The 14,695-nt window shown below is 36.2% G+C and overlaps 1 protein-coding gene across 3 annotated transcripts in view; it reads left to right on the forward strand.

Annotated features, from left to right (window-relative positions):
* Positions 1–14,695, forward strand: part of ZNF407 (zinc finger protein 407) — a 275,487-nt gene that overhangs the window by 105,736 nt on the left and 155,056 nt on the right. For all 3 annotated transcript variants that reach the window (XM_072411522.1, XM_072411521.1, XM_072411523.1), the window contains one exon: positions 8,224–8,298. In XM_072411522.1, the coding sequence (XP_072267623.1) occupies positions 8,224–8,298 (75 nt within the window). The remainder of the gene's footprint in view (positions 1–8,223; positions 8,299–14,695) is intronic.

Here is a 14,695-nt window from a genome sequence, read left to right on the forward strand (position 1 = left end):
GCTATCATTTCCAAATGTGCAATGAAAACTAGTACAGGTCATGGGTTTCTGGGAAATTTTATTACACTTTTGCCTTGTTGAATAAATTAATATCTAAGCAAATGCTTCAAATATCAAAATATGGCTGCTTAGAGGAGTCTTTCTCAGTTAACCTTTTTGTAGGGTCAAACTCTAAAACTCATCCCCATTAATGAATCTTCTCCACTCTCACCATGTCAAATTCTGCATTAAATGGTGGGTGATATAAAGCTCACAACCTGCTTTTTCTTCCTGGATGGATTTTAATGTACTAAAACTATTATTTAGATCACCTTTCTTGGCAAGGCCTTGTAAAGTAATGTTTAAAGGGGAGCAGTGAGCTGTTGTAAGCAAGTGATGCTATTAGATGTCAGGTACCTTGGCAGAGACACTGTAAACCCATAAGTGACTTCTTTTAAACTTGTAAGTAAAGTTCTTTTTCAAGTATTGGAATTTATCAGTTATGAGTAACAGATCCTATGGTGCAATTCTGATATGGCAGCTCACTGGTGTAAGTGTATAATTAGAAGAATTTTTGTAGATCCTGTGTTACTTTGGGAATATCTGTATGCCTGTTTTTAAAAGGAAAAACATTTAGATTCACTCCTGTATGCTGTGTACATGACTTTATCTAGCATGACTGTAATCAGAGCAAAGTTTGTATTGCATTGTAGCATTAGTCTGGACATTGAGAGATCTGGTAGAAAGTTGCATGTTACATCAGTAAAAGATCCATTGAGATCAACTGATAAATACAATTAAAATCCACATGCTCAGAACCCTAATTTTATGTCTGATTCAGAAGGCAAATAAAGTCTTAGAAAACATGGTCCACTTTGTTTCCTAGCGGAAAAAAACATTTGCAGATCTCCTATGACAATCCAATATTCCCCGAATCTTGTATAAATCTACCTGGCTCATTGTTGTAATTTAGAAATACAGCCATTTTTTTCCAATTAACTAATCAACTGAAATACTTCCTGATAGATTATTTTTCACATTTGTGTAGCCCTTCCTGTAAAAAAAAGCCTTGCCAATTGTGTAGCCTTAAACCTCTTTTCCTCTAAATGCTATTCTATGATTTTTATTTATTTATTTTTTTGCCAAGTGATCAGATCCTTCCCTAAATTATTTTTCTTAGGAGAGAATTTTAACACACCTATTGTCAGTTTAGTTCAGTGTTTCTCAACCCTAGGTTTTCTGCAGAGGTTGCTAGAGGTTCCTAAGGAATGAGCAATTTGTGCCTCTCAGGTCAGTTTTAGTGATAGCAATAATCTTTTTTGTTATCTGTATGGGTGACTGTCACGGTCCCTTCCGTGACAGAAGTTTGAGGATCTGTCAGACAAGCTGCATATGTGAATATCTGACAGCCTCTTTGGTTTTACTTGTTTCTGTGTTGTTGTTTGTAAAGGGTTAGGAGTTAGGGCCAGATTAGGGTGTCTGCAAGGGGTGACCATTCCCTTTTCCCTAGTCATTTGAGGCCTAGTAGTATATACACCTTTCTGTTACCCTCCCCTCCCTGTTATACGTGACAGTGACTTTCTTCCCAGTGACCAGGAATGTAAAGATCATTCTCCCCACTGACCACCATACTAATGTGGCTGTGAATATAATATTTATAGCAGGGGTTCCCTGAAAACCAGAAAGTTATTTCAAGGGAAGCGAAAAAAAAAAAATGAGAAATGCCGGTTGAATAACTATAGTTGCCCATCTCTGCAATCTCTCCAGTTCTACAACATCCTTTTTAAGAAATGGTGCCCGAAACTGAACTGCATTAAAGAATTTGTTTTGCTTTTTGAATTATTGACCATTGAAATGATCACCTATTTTCTTACATTTACTAAACATCCCTTTCGCCAGTTCCAAACTAAAATGGAGATTTGTAACTCTAAAACTATTACAATTTCATAGCCAACATTAAAGTTGCCAGATATATACCTTCAAATTCCCAATACTTTAGTATAGATATTTCTCTTCTTACAAAACAGTGGAAGCAAATGTTGTCTTTTGGGGAATCATTTGAATGTTGTAATTGTACTTGTTCACTTAGCATACATGGGGACTTCTGTGGTGGAGCTTATTGGTTTTTAAGGGATTCATGAAGCTAATGACCCATGTATTCACTACATAATGACAGTAAGCAAAAACTTAACTGTATGTAATGTGATATCTTTATTCTGAATATGTAGGGGTTCTATTGTGAAGTGCAGTCGTTGTGGTGCTGGCTGAATCTGTGTTTATTGACAGTGCTGTTTTTTGATTGGTTATTAATATGATCGCAAACTGTGTTCATATAGTTTCCATACATATGCTTATAAAAAACTGATGTGTTTCTGTATTGTTTAATTTTCATGAATGTTTTGTAGTCAAGACATATAATAGCAAATTATGCATATGTTTTCATAGCAATAAAAACATTTTAATGGTGCTTAATGCAATGGATAATGCTTTTTGCTTACTCTGTAGCTGCCATTCTCCAAATAATTTTAAAAAAAAGTTTTAAGTTAATAAACTTGTGTCAAGTTATGTCTGTCAGGTTTCTAAAGGTGTTTTAGTGCAAATTTTCAGATGAGGTTGACATTTTACATTTGTTATATTAGCCTTGACTGTTCTGTTAAAGCTCACATAATTCACAAAACTATGGAGCCATTCATCTAACCCGTGACTTGTTCCAAAACATTTCCTGCTTCTCCTTATACACATCTACATGTTTAATACCATTTATCATGCCCTTCAAACTAAGGGCCATTTCAGACATGCCATTGATCTTAGTGCCGTACTGTAGGCTCAACCATGCACCTAACCACTCGCTCCCCTTCCACTAATTACGAGCACTTAGGAACCATTTGGTAAACATATTTTAACCTAGTTGCGGTGGTTCAGTACTGAGTTTCTGGAAGCGACAAGTCACTTTGGAGTCCTCTGGCATTCTCTGCAGAAAAAAAACTACTTGGTAATCACAAGGCAAACGTGTTAACCTGCAGTGCGGTTTGACGCTCCTTAATGTAAAGCAGCAGTTTTCTAAGTGTCTGGCAATGGCTAACTGTGGTTTTCCACTTCAAGTGTGAACAGGCCTAAGCTTTCCTATTACACTCTGTGTGAGAGTAGGTTGCTGTAACCCTGGTGCCCAACATTAGGCTCATTAGAGCATATTATGTGGCTAAAATAAAGTGCTAAGTACAAAGAATTACACCTTGAAAACCAGAGGCTCTGATAGCCTTTAGTACTGGAAAATCAACTGCCCTTGATAGTAGTCAGAGCAAGCATGTACAGGAAGACTGGTGGAAGAAAACATAACCACCAATGGCTAAGATCGTGGCACCAGACACAGAGAGGGCAATTTTTTAAAAGTGGGCTAGAGATAACTGGGGGTAACTGGTAGGTTAAAAATCAAATTACAAATAGAATACAAGTCTGGGCATAAGAATAGACTCTGGAATAAATATGGAAAGAAAAAAACAAACATTGTAACTGTTTATTCCGCTTTTAGTTGTATGTGTATGTTTTGATAAAGTGTTAAAGGTTTGATTCCCTACAGGAAGGGAAATCATTCATTGTTAACAACTGGCTTCAGATAATACAGGTTTTCTGGTGGCTCTGTTGTCCTTTTCAGCTGGGTGCGAGGTGTTTTGTGTTTTTATCTTTGTAAAGAACTATTTGAGATATATAGTATTTTGGCATAAGAAAGTTTAGAAAGCAAAGTTCACTTTGTAGTATCTAAATCATTGTATTGCCCGTGTTTTCCTTTACTATAGCATGTCTTTTTCTCAGTAACTTTATGCAATTTACAAAAAAAAAAAAAAGCATGACAGCACTGCATGAACATAACCGAGTAAGTAATATTACTTACCTACAACCACTTTGTGTTTTTACCTGTTGAGGTCTGTTCAGTCAAAGCATGGTAGAATGACTCGTTAAGTAAGTGACAGGCAGTTGCAGCCCCAGTATAACTGTGCCTTATTGCTTTGTGTGTGCTTGAAGCACTCCTTGCAGCCAAGTCTGGGCTCTGTAGTCCTAGATGAGGTCTTCATGGGTGCTGACCATAAAAAGTTCATCAAAGTAATGAGGCGAAGAGAGAGCTTGGCGCTCATGGGCAGAACTCGGCACCAAGGAGTGTGAACTGGCTCCAGCTGTGACAATAAAACAGCAGGTGGCTGCTGTCATTAGGGGTGGCAGATGAGGCAGGGGACTAACACTCAGCCCACAAAACTCTCATTTGTTAGCCATGGCCACTGTACCATGCAAAATAGCTTCCATCTCAGTCAATTTTACATTGCAAAATATTACACAGTCGCCACAAGAAAATTGGAGCCTTGGGTATAAAGAGCTGTGTGATCTTCTTACACAAAAACATATTTCTGCCAGACTGCTTTGAAACTATTTGCGTGTTTTTCTCAAGTATAAAAATATCATGCAGACTTTGAATCTTTAACCCATTCAAAATATTACGATACTTTAGTTTTTGTGCTTATCATCTAGAAGTGATGGGAATGATTTTCTGCCTTCAGTTTGGAGACCAATCATACTCTAGTGCTCACTGATGTAATGAGCTCCAGTCAGCACACACAAGATGGCTAATATCTTTTTGTAATGCATAATTATGCAGCACAGTGAAGTGGAAGGCATTGAGTGAAAGCAGCCTTTCAACATATTACTTGCATTGAAAATGCCTCCTTTATGTTCCGCATCTCTCAGTATAGAATAGGGTCAGCTCTAAAATTATCTGCATATTTTTCAGAAACCTATGTAAGACAATCCAACCTACATGATTTTCCCGTGTCTGTTCACGTTGTTGAATAATTATTGAAAGCAGAAACAAAAAGACAACCAACTTAATCTGATGGATGCTAATGATCTCACAAGAAGCAAAACTAATGTCCAATGGATGAATAAAATTCTTTCCTGATCCCATCATTGGCTCCCAAATTCATTCTATGGATTTCTTGTGTAATAAACTCTAATAATTACAGGTAGAGATAATATCTAGTAAGTAAACAGCTACATTCAAACACAGCTATAATCTTTTCTTCAGTGAGACAAACAAAGAAATACAGAAACTGTGTTACACATTGTACTGAACAGTAGCACTTCTTCATCCGAGAAGTTACTTATCACCTTCATTCATATTTACAAAGTGCTCAGTACAACTGGCTGATGATAGATGTAGGGTTAGAATAGGGTCCCTCCACCTTAAAACAAACATACAGCAGAACTGGTTTCAGTATTGCAGGTAATCAATGAATCAACAGCACTTGCTATATTGTACTGTCCTCTATTTGCCATTCTGAATGAGTTATGTGTTACAAAACTGATATGTATGGCAATGCACATGTTTGAGTCTAAATCAGATTTCTTGTGAAATAGTTTTTAGAAAACAAACATAAGAATTAAAAAGCATCCTGAATAATTGGAAGTCGTATGACCCTGGGTCATTCATTACAAACTGATCAATTTCCCGTCAGAAATCTATATTTAATAAATCATATCTACTAATCCCTTTCTCTATTGACAATGCATTTTCTCTTTTATTGCCCTAAGTGTGCCATACATTACAAATACAGAAAACTTCTTATCCAATCATAACACAGTAACTTGAACATTGTCTTACAGATACATTCTTCTACACACAACTTTAGATTTGTTATAGCAAGACAATCTAGCCATGAATGAATTGGTTGACTCATGAAGACATTTATTTCATTGATCACTCAGATAAGCTGTGTGCAGACAAGAAAAAATAAGAATACTACTGGCCTTAATGATCTTTAAAACAAAAACCTCAAAGCTAATGAGTTACCGCTAGATGGTGCTTGTTTTCACAGAGCTATCTGTCACATCAAGAAAGTACTAATAAAAACGATTTTCTCTGTGAAAATCTAGAATTGATGCAGCATAGGAATTAGTAGGAAAAAAATGAGGCCCATACAATATGATGAGCAGGACATTTGCAGGTAGAAAACACCGATATGTTTTCTGGCTGATTACAGGTGTAAACTTTACATACATTCTATGTCAAAATATAAATGGAACTTGCAAAATGCTACATAGCATGCGTCTCCTTCACTAAAGCTGTCACAGGCTGGGTCGGCACCATTTCAGCCTGGAAGTAGATGGCAATAAATGTTGCAGATTGTTCACCAGCAACTTCACTGTACACACAAAGTTGTTCCGCGCTATAGAAAGAGGAGGACAAGCAGTAGGCATTCCAACATAGAAGCTGGTTGTTAGTGATAGTTGCTAAACAGTGTTGGCGGACCACTGTACACATGCTACATGTTTCCCCAAGACTACCTCAACTGTTTATCCCAGGCCACAATTACCTAGAGTATGTAGATAGCTTTAGAGATGGTTCATGTGACTTCTAATTGTTTTTTTTTTTCTGTCTGCCACTGTATCAGATTACAGAGCTTGTGATAACAAGTATTGTCCAATACACTCACAAAGGCTTTGTTATGCAAAGGCCTCGGGGGCTATTACATGCCAAAATATGATGTAGAGCGTTAATTTCCCTGCCAAACAGTTCATCCCAAAACAAAATACACATAAATGTATGTAGCTGTTTCTACAGATTAATGCTCAGTTTTGTGTTTTTGTTTTGAGCTCTTTAGAAAAAAGACTATATTACTTAGCACACACACAGTTATTTTTCTATGTTAATTTTGAGTGTGGCCTTGGACATACAATGGATACTTTGTAATTAATCACAAGTATTCTTGTGAATGCAATGATTGATCAATTGCCAAAGACATTTTTTATACTCATATTTGTACCCCCTAGAATTCCATGCTGCACAAAAAACACAACTCATCTCTTTGTGACAATAAATAACCACCTTGGTATCAGGATTTCTTATTAATTGAGTGTTCGTTTCATAATTCAGCTGTGTCCATTATACGTGAATTGTCCAGATGAATTCTGTGTTTAATGTTAAAAATCTTATAACATGCCAGTTTGATTTGTATCCCGTCATATCACAGCATGCTAATTAAAATCATATTTCTGCATATTTCATGCCTTTCGTGTACATATGCAAATGGAATCCCATTGCCTTTCAGCAATTAGTAATTAAGTTTATGAAGGACAGCTGTAATACATAATTAACAAAAATGTTTGCGAGTCCTTTTCACACTAGAAGTTGTAACAGAAATGTTTGCTTATCAAGTGAGCAATTTAGATTTTTTTTACATTTGCTGATGTCTAAATTGTCAGGCTTAGTCAGTCAATAACATTGAGACTTCATTCAATAGACAACAAATAACGTTTTCTTGTGACCAATGAACAGGATTTTTTGCTATTTTTAATAAAGTTACAGTACAAGGAATCTGTAGAACATAGTAACAAATAAATATGATTGTGATGACAAATGAGTTTATTGCCTTTTCCTGAATAGAAAATATGAAAGCTGAGCAGGTCCCATTTATTCCTTTAAGCAGGTTTTTATGATTAGGTTCCTGGGCAAAGGTGCAGTCGTAAAAAAAAGGAGCGGCGTGATCCTATCCACCCATTCTCGCCTCACTACACCCCTGTTCCTGACTCTCATTGCCATTGACCACAGTCTTTTGTGTGGTCCAAATATGTGTGTCAGATTGTGACAATGCAGTGTGTGTGTGTGTGTGTGTGTGTGTGTGTGTGTGTGTGTGTGTGTTTACAGACTAAGTCACCATTCATGCATAAAATCAATGAAGTATGGCCTACCGCATGGTCATTTCTAGAAACGTTTTAGGTGAATGCGCCTAAAAATCTGGGTACGGGGGGGAGCTGGCATCATCTGTGGACATGACCTAGGGAGGGCTGCCTCCTAAAGCACACTACTAAGTTAATTCCTATGAAATCATAAAAAAAACTTATTTCCAGCTCCTCTGCCCCCACCGGCACCTGGGAGCTTTCTGATTATGGATATGGTGGTGGAAAAAAGCAATGCTTGTTTGTGAATATAAAGATAAGGAAATGTAAATTTAAAAGAGTTCACAGCACCAAAACTTGATGTCAATCCTTCTCAATCTAAAGGAAAAAAAAAATTTTGGAGTTCGATATGCTTTAATTATGTACAATGTGTGTGTATATGTCTATATTAAGTTACTATGTCATATAAACATTATGTAAATACAACTTTTAATGCAAAAGGTTTGTGCAGTGACCACTTGAATATCTGAATATTAGATATTAGGTACACAACCTAAACATTTTTCATATTTCTTTTTTCAGGGTTGCATTTGTTATGAGAAAACATTTGAATAACCATTTGTTGGGAAAACATGGAGTTGGAACACCAAAAGAAAGGTTAGTTAATGAATTTGGTATTTGTTTCACAATTCTCATGCTCCACCAACAACATAGAGATCTGTGTAAAAAAAAATAGGAAAATCTATGTAAACTGCATTCCTCTTTCTACTGTGTAAAGTAAAATATTTTATATTTTGTTGATAATTTTTTTTTCAGGAATGACTGTTTTTTATGATTTAGGTACCTAAGCTACCTTCCTGACATCTTGCTTGTCGACTGTCCTAAAACAGTAAGGAGACACAGTCATATGATACCATTGCAATACTGCAATATTTTTTTAGTATCTCAGTTGGTCTGCTAATGTTGCTCAATTGATATGGTAAGAAACTGACCACTAAACCTATGTATTAAATAACTCTGTGGTGTAAATTACATAGGTAGCATGAAGTTGTGAATAATCTCTCATGATCACACAGTGGGCCTCATTTATTATAGCTCTCCCAAGATTGGTGAAGTTAGACTATCGTGGGAGAACCTGGTGATCCAGCAAATCTGGAATGGGTTTCTTCCTACTCATCTGCTATTTGGTAACTGTTTTTAATCCTGGACCAGGTCCATTGCAGGTTTGCTGGATCCCAGGTTCTTTCGTGATAGTCTATCTTCTCCAGTCTTGGAGAGCCTAAATAAATCAGGCCCTATTCATTGATCTCTTATGCAAACTGTTACATGCCATATAGAGAGCCATTTTTACTCTGTTTTGGGATTAGTTGCAGCAGCAGAGTAACTGAGCTAACAAAAATAACCTGGGTAGCTCTAGCAAGTTCAACATTCCGTCAATCATACCTTACAACCTAAATTGCTTGCTCACATGAGTAAATTCGTTCCCAGAATCATGTATGCCAGGATTGTACACTGAGCTGCGCATGCGCAGAACAGTGTATATTCTAGAAAAAGATTTCTTTTACTGCAGAAGCAACATCGTTTGTCCCTTCTTTAGTTGTCGTTTGTCCCTTCTTTTTTTTTTATTTTTTAATTTTTAGTTTTTTTCTGTTTTAACTGGATTTTAGTACTATATTGGTAAACTTGCTTAGTTTGAGGTTTACCAAAACACATAGAATTTATAAAAAAATAGTAGAATGGGATGTAAAATGGAATAGGCTTGCGGTATATGATTTCATACTGTGCAATTTACATTAAGTTAATATTATAATAATTTCAGCAATATTAGACAGTTGGCCAAATATCTCAGCTTGGCCTGCTGTGGCATCCTTCCAGATTGTGGTCATGGTATGAATATAATTATAAAACTACCAGTGATATTGGATATTTTCATGTGTGTCTCTTTTTACAACTACAACTACTGGGCCGTATGCAGGGAAAACTTGGGAAAATACCGAAGTAACTCCAAGACTGGTGTCCATGTCACTGTAGTAAATAAACAGAAAGTTTGGAAATGTAAAAGATGGAACACTGAGCTGTGGTATATTTTATATTTTAGTGTCACTTCTTTTCATGTATTTATGACATGTCCAGAATAGGTGAAAAAATTATGTTTTCTTGTTGTGCAGTGATACTTACAAAATTATTATTGCAGCAGACTTGGTTGTATAATGTAAGATTTATTTATCCATCTACTTTAGGACGGGTCTATTTGCAAGAACTTAGATATCTAGCTTAAACTGTGTATTTATTCGCACAGCCAAACATGTTTTAACTTTGGCGTTCTGGCATAATTGAACCCATTTCCACAATCCAGGTGATTTTCAGCTCCAAGTTATAACAATAATTTAAATCACAGGCAAACAGCCAAATACCCAGGGTAAATACACAACAGAAAGCTGTTTTCCTTATGTCCTGTCTTGCCAGAAAGCACAGCTTGGAAGATGACACCACTTGGTCTGTTACAATCCTATTGAAGAAGAATACAGTGGTGCCTTCCCTTCACCTTCAGCCTGCTAAATTAACAATTAGGGAGCAGCTATAGACTCAGAACGTCATCTCTCTTCTCTCTCCTCCTATCAGTTTGTGTTTTGATATAACATATGTGTGCAGCATTGCCTCTCAGTCACAGTTTAACTCCACCAATCTGAGTGATGCTGTATAAGGGTTTGTGAGAGGCTGATACCAAGTCGCATGGGTGTATTTGATAAGACTTGCAGTTGTGCTAAAATGAACAGTCAAACATTTTCTTCATTAATTGTTTGCCATTTAAATTGAAATATGCAGTTTGTATGATTTGTTTAGATATTTTGTGTTCTACGTTGTGTGAAGTTCAATCAACTTTCCAAACATTGTGACATCCAATCATTTGTATGAAACAAACAATTAAAACCAAAAGCCTGTCACCCTCTGTCACTGCTACAAAGCTCAGTAGTCAAAATCTAAAATCCAGTGTGTAGCAGTTACCCTTATAATGACTATATACAAAGTCTGCAAGTACTCATCTGCATCCAACCTGAATACTTTTTATAGTACTTTGTGTATTACCAAAGATAATTATTTGAATGCTTAAACTGAAAGATCCTGCAAACTCCTAATCCTGGGAACTTCCGCAGTGGACTGGCTTTACTTTATATTTGTTTGGCAAATTGAAGTCATAAAAAGCTAGGAATGATAGTAGATGGTGGTTGGAAGAAGGCATCTCCTAAAATTCTCTCCAAAAACTTGATAAATAAAACAGAGTTATAAACACACTTTACTTTTCCTAAACAAAATTCCTCCTTGCCCATGGATCTCAAAGTGTGCATTATTATAGCGAAGCAAATGAACTGTTCCCCTGGTTTCACTGATATATTTTTACAGCCGGTGAAAGCTCGAAACTTCTTCATCAGCAAGCCGAACCTTCATTTCTTTGTAAATTGAGTTAGTTTTTTCTTACCTGCTTAAAACATTAATGCATTGGCTAGAATAGTGCAAGCTTGCTACATTCTAATCTCTCTAGGACAATCTAATCGGTTTACTTTAAGCGCTTTGGATTTGACTCTGTTCTCTGATAGGTTGCATGTTAGAGCAAATTATGATAGAAGCTAGCTAAATAGGTTGTGGCAATTGAATTAATAATGCATTTACTTTGCTACTATTTAGACTTGGTGCTTTGACTGATATATGCAAAAATGGTAATTTATTAAAAGCAAATTCATGTAATTGTACTGCAGAGTTTGATGGACCAAAAAAGTTGTCAGCATGACTATCATCAAGTAAAAAAAATGAAAAGAAGTTCTTAGATTTGAAGTAAGAGCAGCATATTATTTTTGATGGCAGAAATTCTGACAGTCTTGCAAACAAAAAAAAAAACAAAAAAAAACAACTGGTTTCTAGGACATTCCAGGCATCTCTGAATTCTACATTTTTTTCTTAGCTGCTTTCCATATTCCTTTTAATATTGCTCTATTTTTCATGATGCCCTGATAAGTACATCACTCATGTTGCAATTCACAAGATTGGTATCAAACAATTGTGATGAGTACATTCAGACGATAGCAAGAAGTGTGCCAGAAAGGCAGATTGTGCTGAAACGGAATATATCAGCAACTGCTGAGTGTTTTTTCAAGTGGGAAAAGTTAACTCGTAAGTTTCTTGGTGTTTGATAATGTAATTTGAAGATACCCCTACCCTCTGTATATGACTTGGGGAATCTATGTGATACCTGGTGAATCAAGGTGTTCACTGTACTATATATACAGCCAGAATGTACAGTATATTAGGGCTACACGCAAAGCTTCTGAGATTTACTTGCAATAGCACTTCCGTGGACTTCTAATTGCAGTGCTAACAATGTTTGTCATTTCTTTTTTTTTATATATCAATGGAAGATCTACCAAAGGGATGCAGCTGTCCTTGGCATATGCAGGTTTCCTTGTGACAGGAAAGATCTATGTCCTCTCTCCTATCACAGCAAAATCTGCAGATGACCATGACTACTGCAGCCCAGTTTGGTACAACCCACGGCCCCGTACCAGTCCATGGTTCAGTGGTTGGGAACCCCTGTTTTAGCAAATTAGAATGTTTTGGGACATGCCTTTACATTTTCAATGTGCATACCAACACCCAGAACTACTCTTCAAGTAGACAGGAACAAAGTTTGTGATTATGGCAGGTCAATCTGGCTGTTGGATTGATTTGTAGGAAGCCAGGGAGGTTCTAAGCCCACTATGCTTTGCTTATAATTAGAATGTCATTTTTTGTGAACTGTCCCTTTAAAGTACTAAAGTTCCACTTTAAACACTTGGCATCAGACAGAACTTTATTTCTGAAAGGTACAGGCTTTACTCATTCTTACCTGCCTGATCTCGGTCATCTGTCACATTTTGCTGAGCTGCAGATGAGAACATGGACAGGGAAGTATATTCTGGCTTTACTTCTGCTTTCATTAAGTTTTTAAAGCCACCCTATTAGCTATAAAATTTTATTAATCTAGGCATAATTGTAAAAGGATAAGAAGGAAGAGAAAAAGCAGGGTTTTTCTTTCTTTCTTTTTCTCTTCTTATCCTTCATTTCACCCATGGCACCCAGTTCACTAAGAACCACTACTGACACTCTAAAATACATAATTGTAAAAGAACAGTTTGATAATTTGCCTTACCTTCTGCCCATGCTACTTAAAAGCAGCTATCCGGGTAAGTATTTGCTCTACTCCTTTACAAGCAGTAGTGTGAACAGCTGAAATGGGACCTCTTGTTTGGTTTTCTTTTGAATGTATTATGTCTGTGTTCTTTTGGGAAACTTTCTAACTTCCTGTTTCAGGAACACAACAGGGAATGAATTCTTCTCTTAGATAATTGCCTATGTTGAAAGATTTCCCCTCACTCCAAAATCTTGCAGTTTACCTTAAAATTATTCCTAATGGCAGTAGTCACCAGTAAAATATAGGGAATGCATGTTCCCAGTGGGGGGACACAGACAACAATGGAAACTTGAGTCAGCCTTTTCCACTCTATCCAAAACCTAAATATAAGGTGATGTTAGCTGATGTTTGTAAATCAATACATATTGGGAAAGCCATGGCTGATAAAAAATATATATTTATATAAACATTTTCAGTTTAGGCTTCCAGAGTTTCCAATATAGTATTTCCTCTTTTGCTAATTTTTCACTCTGCATACTTTGTTCTTGTAAAAGAACTTTTATATGGGTAAACCATGTTGAGTCGGGTACATGATTTGGCACTGGGCAAACAGTTTCTGTGGATAGTTGTTCAGTTGGGAAATGTAAGAATAAGGCAAGAGGCAGATACACTTTTAATACATTTGTTTTAAATATGTTTCCTTTTTTGTCTTGTCCATGCAGAATACAAAGCTTTCATTCTATAATCACAAAGCAATAAAATTTGGTGTGAATAAATAGCATTGTCCTAATCTATTCTGATCTTCCAAGCCTGCTGTAAATCTTGTGTTAGTATAAATGTATAAACAGCCTGTGCAGATGGGTGGCCAAAGTCACTGGTGGCTGCTGTTTAGATTAGCGGGAAGTCTTTGACTGCGCTTTACTGTCTTCATATTGATTTTAAAGTGAATGTTTTTGGACATTTTAAATCTGGCAAGATCTCATGACTTCTGTGTTTCCTGTTTATTATCATAATGTAGGAGATACAGTTAAAGCATAAAATATGTTGTAACAGCATGCAGCTGAAATGCTGTAAATATTGTAGAAAAACGTGTGGCCTTGCTGATCTTTAAAGGCAGACTCTGTATTGGAAAGGCAGATACTGTTTTAAATGAGAAGCAAATACACTACAAAACATATTTACTTAAAAAAGTAAGCGGTATCTAGTATGCAGTTTTACTTTAAAACTGAGGTATCCATTCCCTCCAGGCACCTTCCTCTCCTCTCTGATGTGTTAATGGAAGTTTAAATTTGATGAAAGAGAAAAAGGAACTTTCTGACTCTTTTTCTGACAAGCTTTTTGTATTTTGGTTATGACAAGAAGTTGGGTGTATTGTTACATTTACATTTCTTACTTTTTTTTTAAATGTAAACGTTCCTACCACGGTTAAATGTGTTTTTATGTACTTTTATTAGCGTTTTAAAGCTTGCCTTTAAAACGCTGGAAAATGTCTATGCCGTGTTTTTACCACACTTACCCGCATTTTTACCCCGTTTACGCTTATAAACGCAGAAAAACGTCAATAAACACAGGGAAATGTCCCCATTGAAATAAATGGAAGCGTTTACCTGCGCTTTTCCTCAATAACCCCGTTTTTAAAACATACAAACATGGGCTTTTAAAGCGTTAGATTAAACGCTGGGGAAAACGACGGTGTAGACCAAACCTAAAGCTTCATTTTCAGTTTTGACTAAAGCGTATGCTTAAACTTCAATTTGCCTGACTGTACTGTCTACTTGTACTCTATTTTTTTGAATAAGTTATTATTTTCTTATTTGGAAAATTTAAATGCTTATTGTATTTGGAAAGGTCTTTTCATTAACACACATTAATGGTATCTTTTTAATAACA

This window comes from Pyxicephalus adspersus, chromosome 5, assembly GCF_032062135.1.
Source record: "Pyxicephalus adspersus chromosome 5, UCB_Pads_2.0, whole genome shotgun sequence".
Classification (NCBI taxonomy): Eukaryota; Metazoa; Chordata; class Amphibia; order Anura; family Pyxicephalidae; genus Pyxicephalus; species Pyxicephalus adspersus.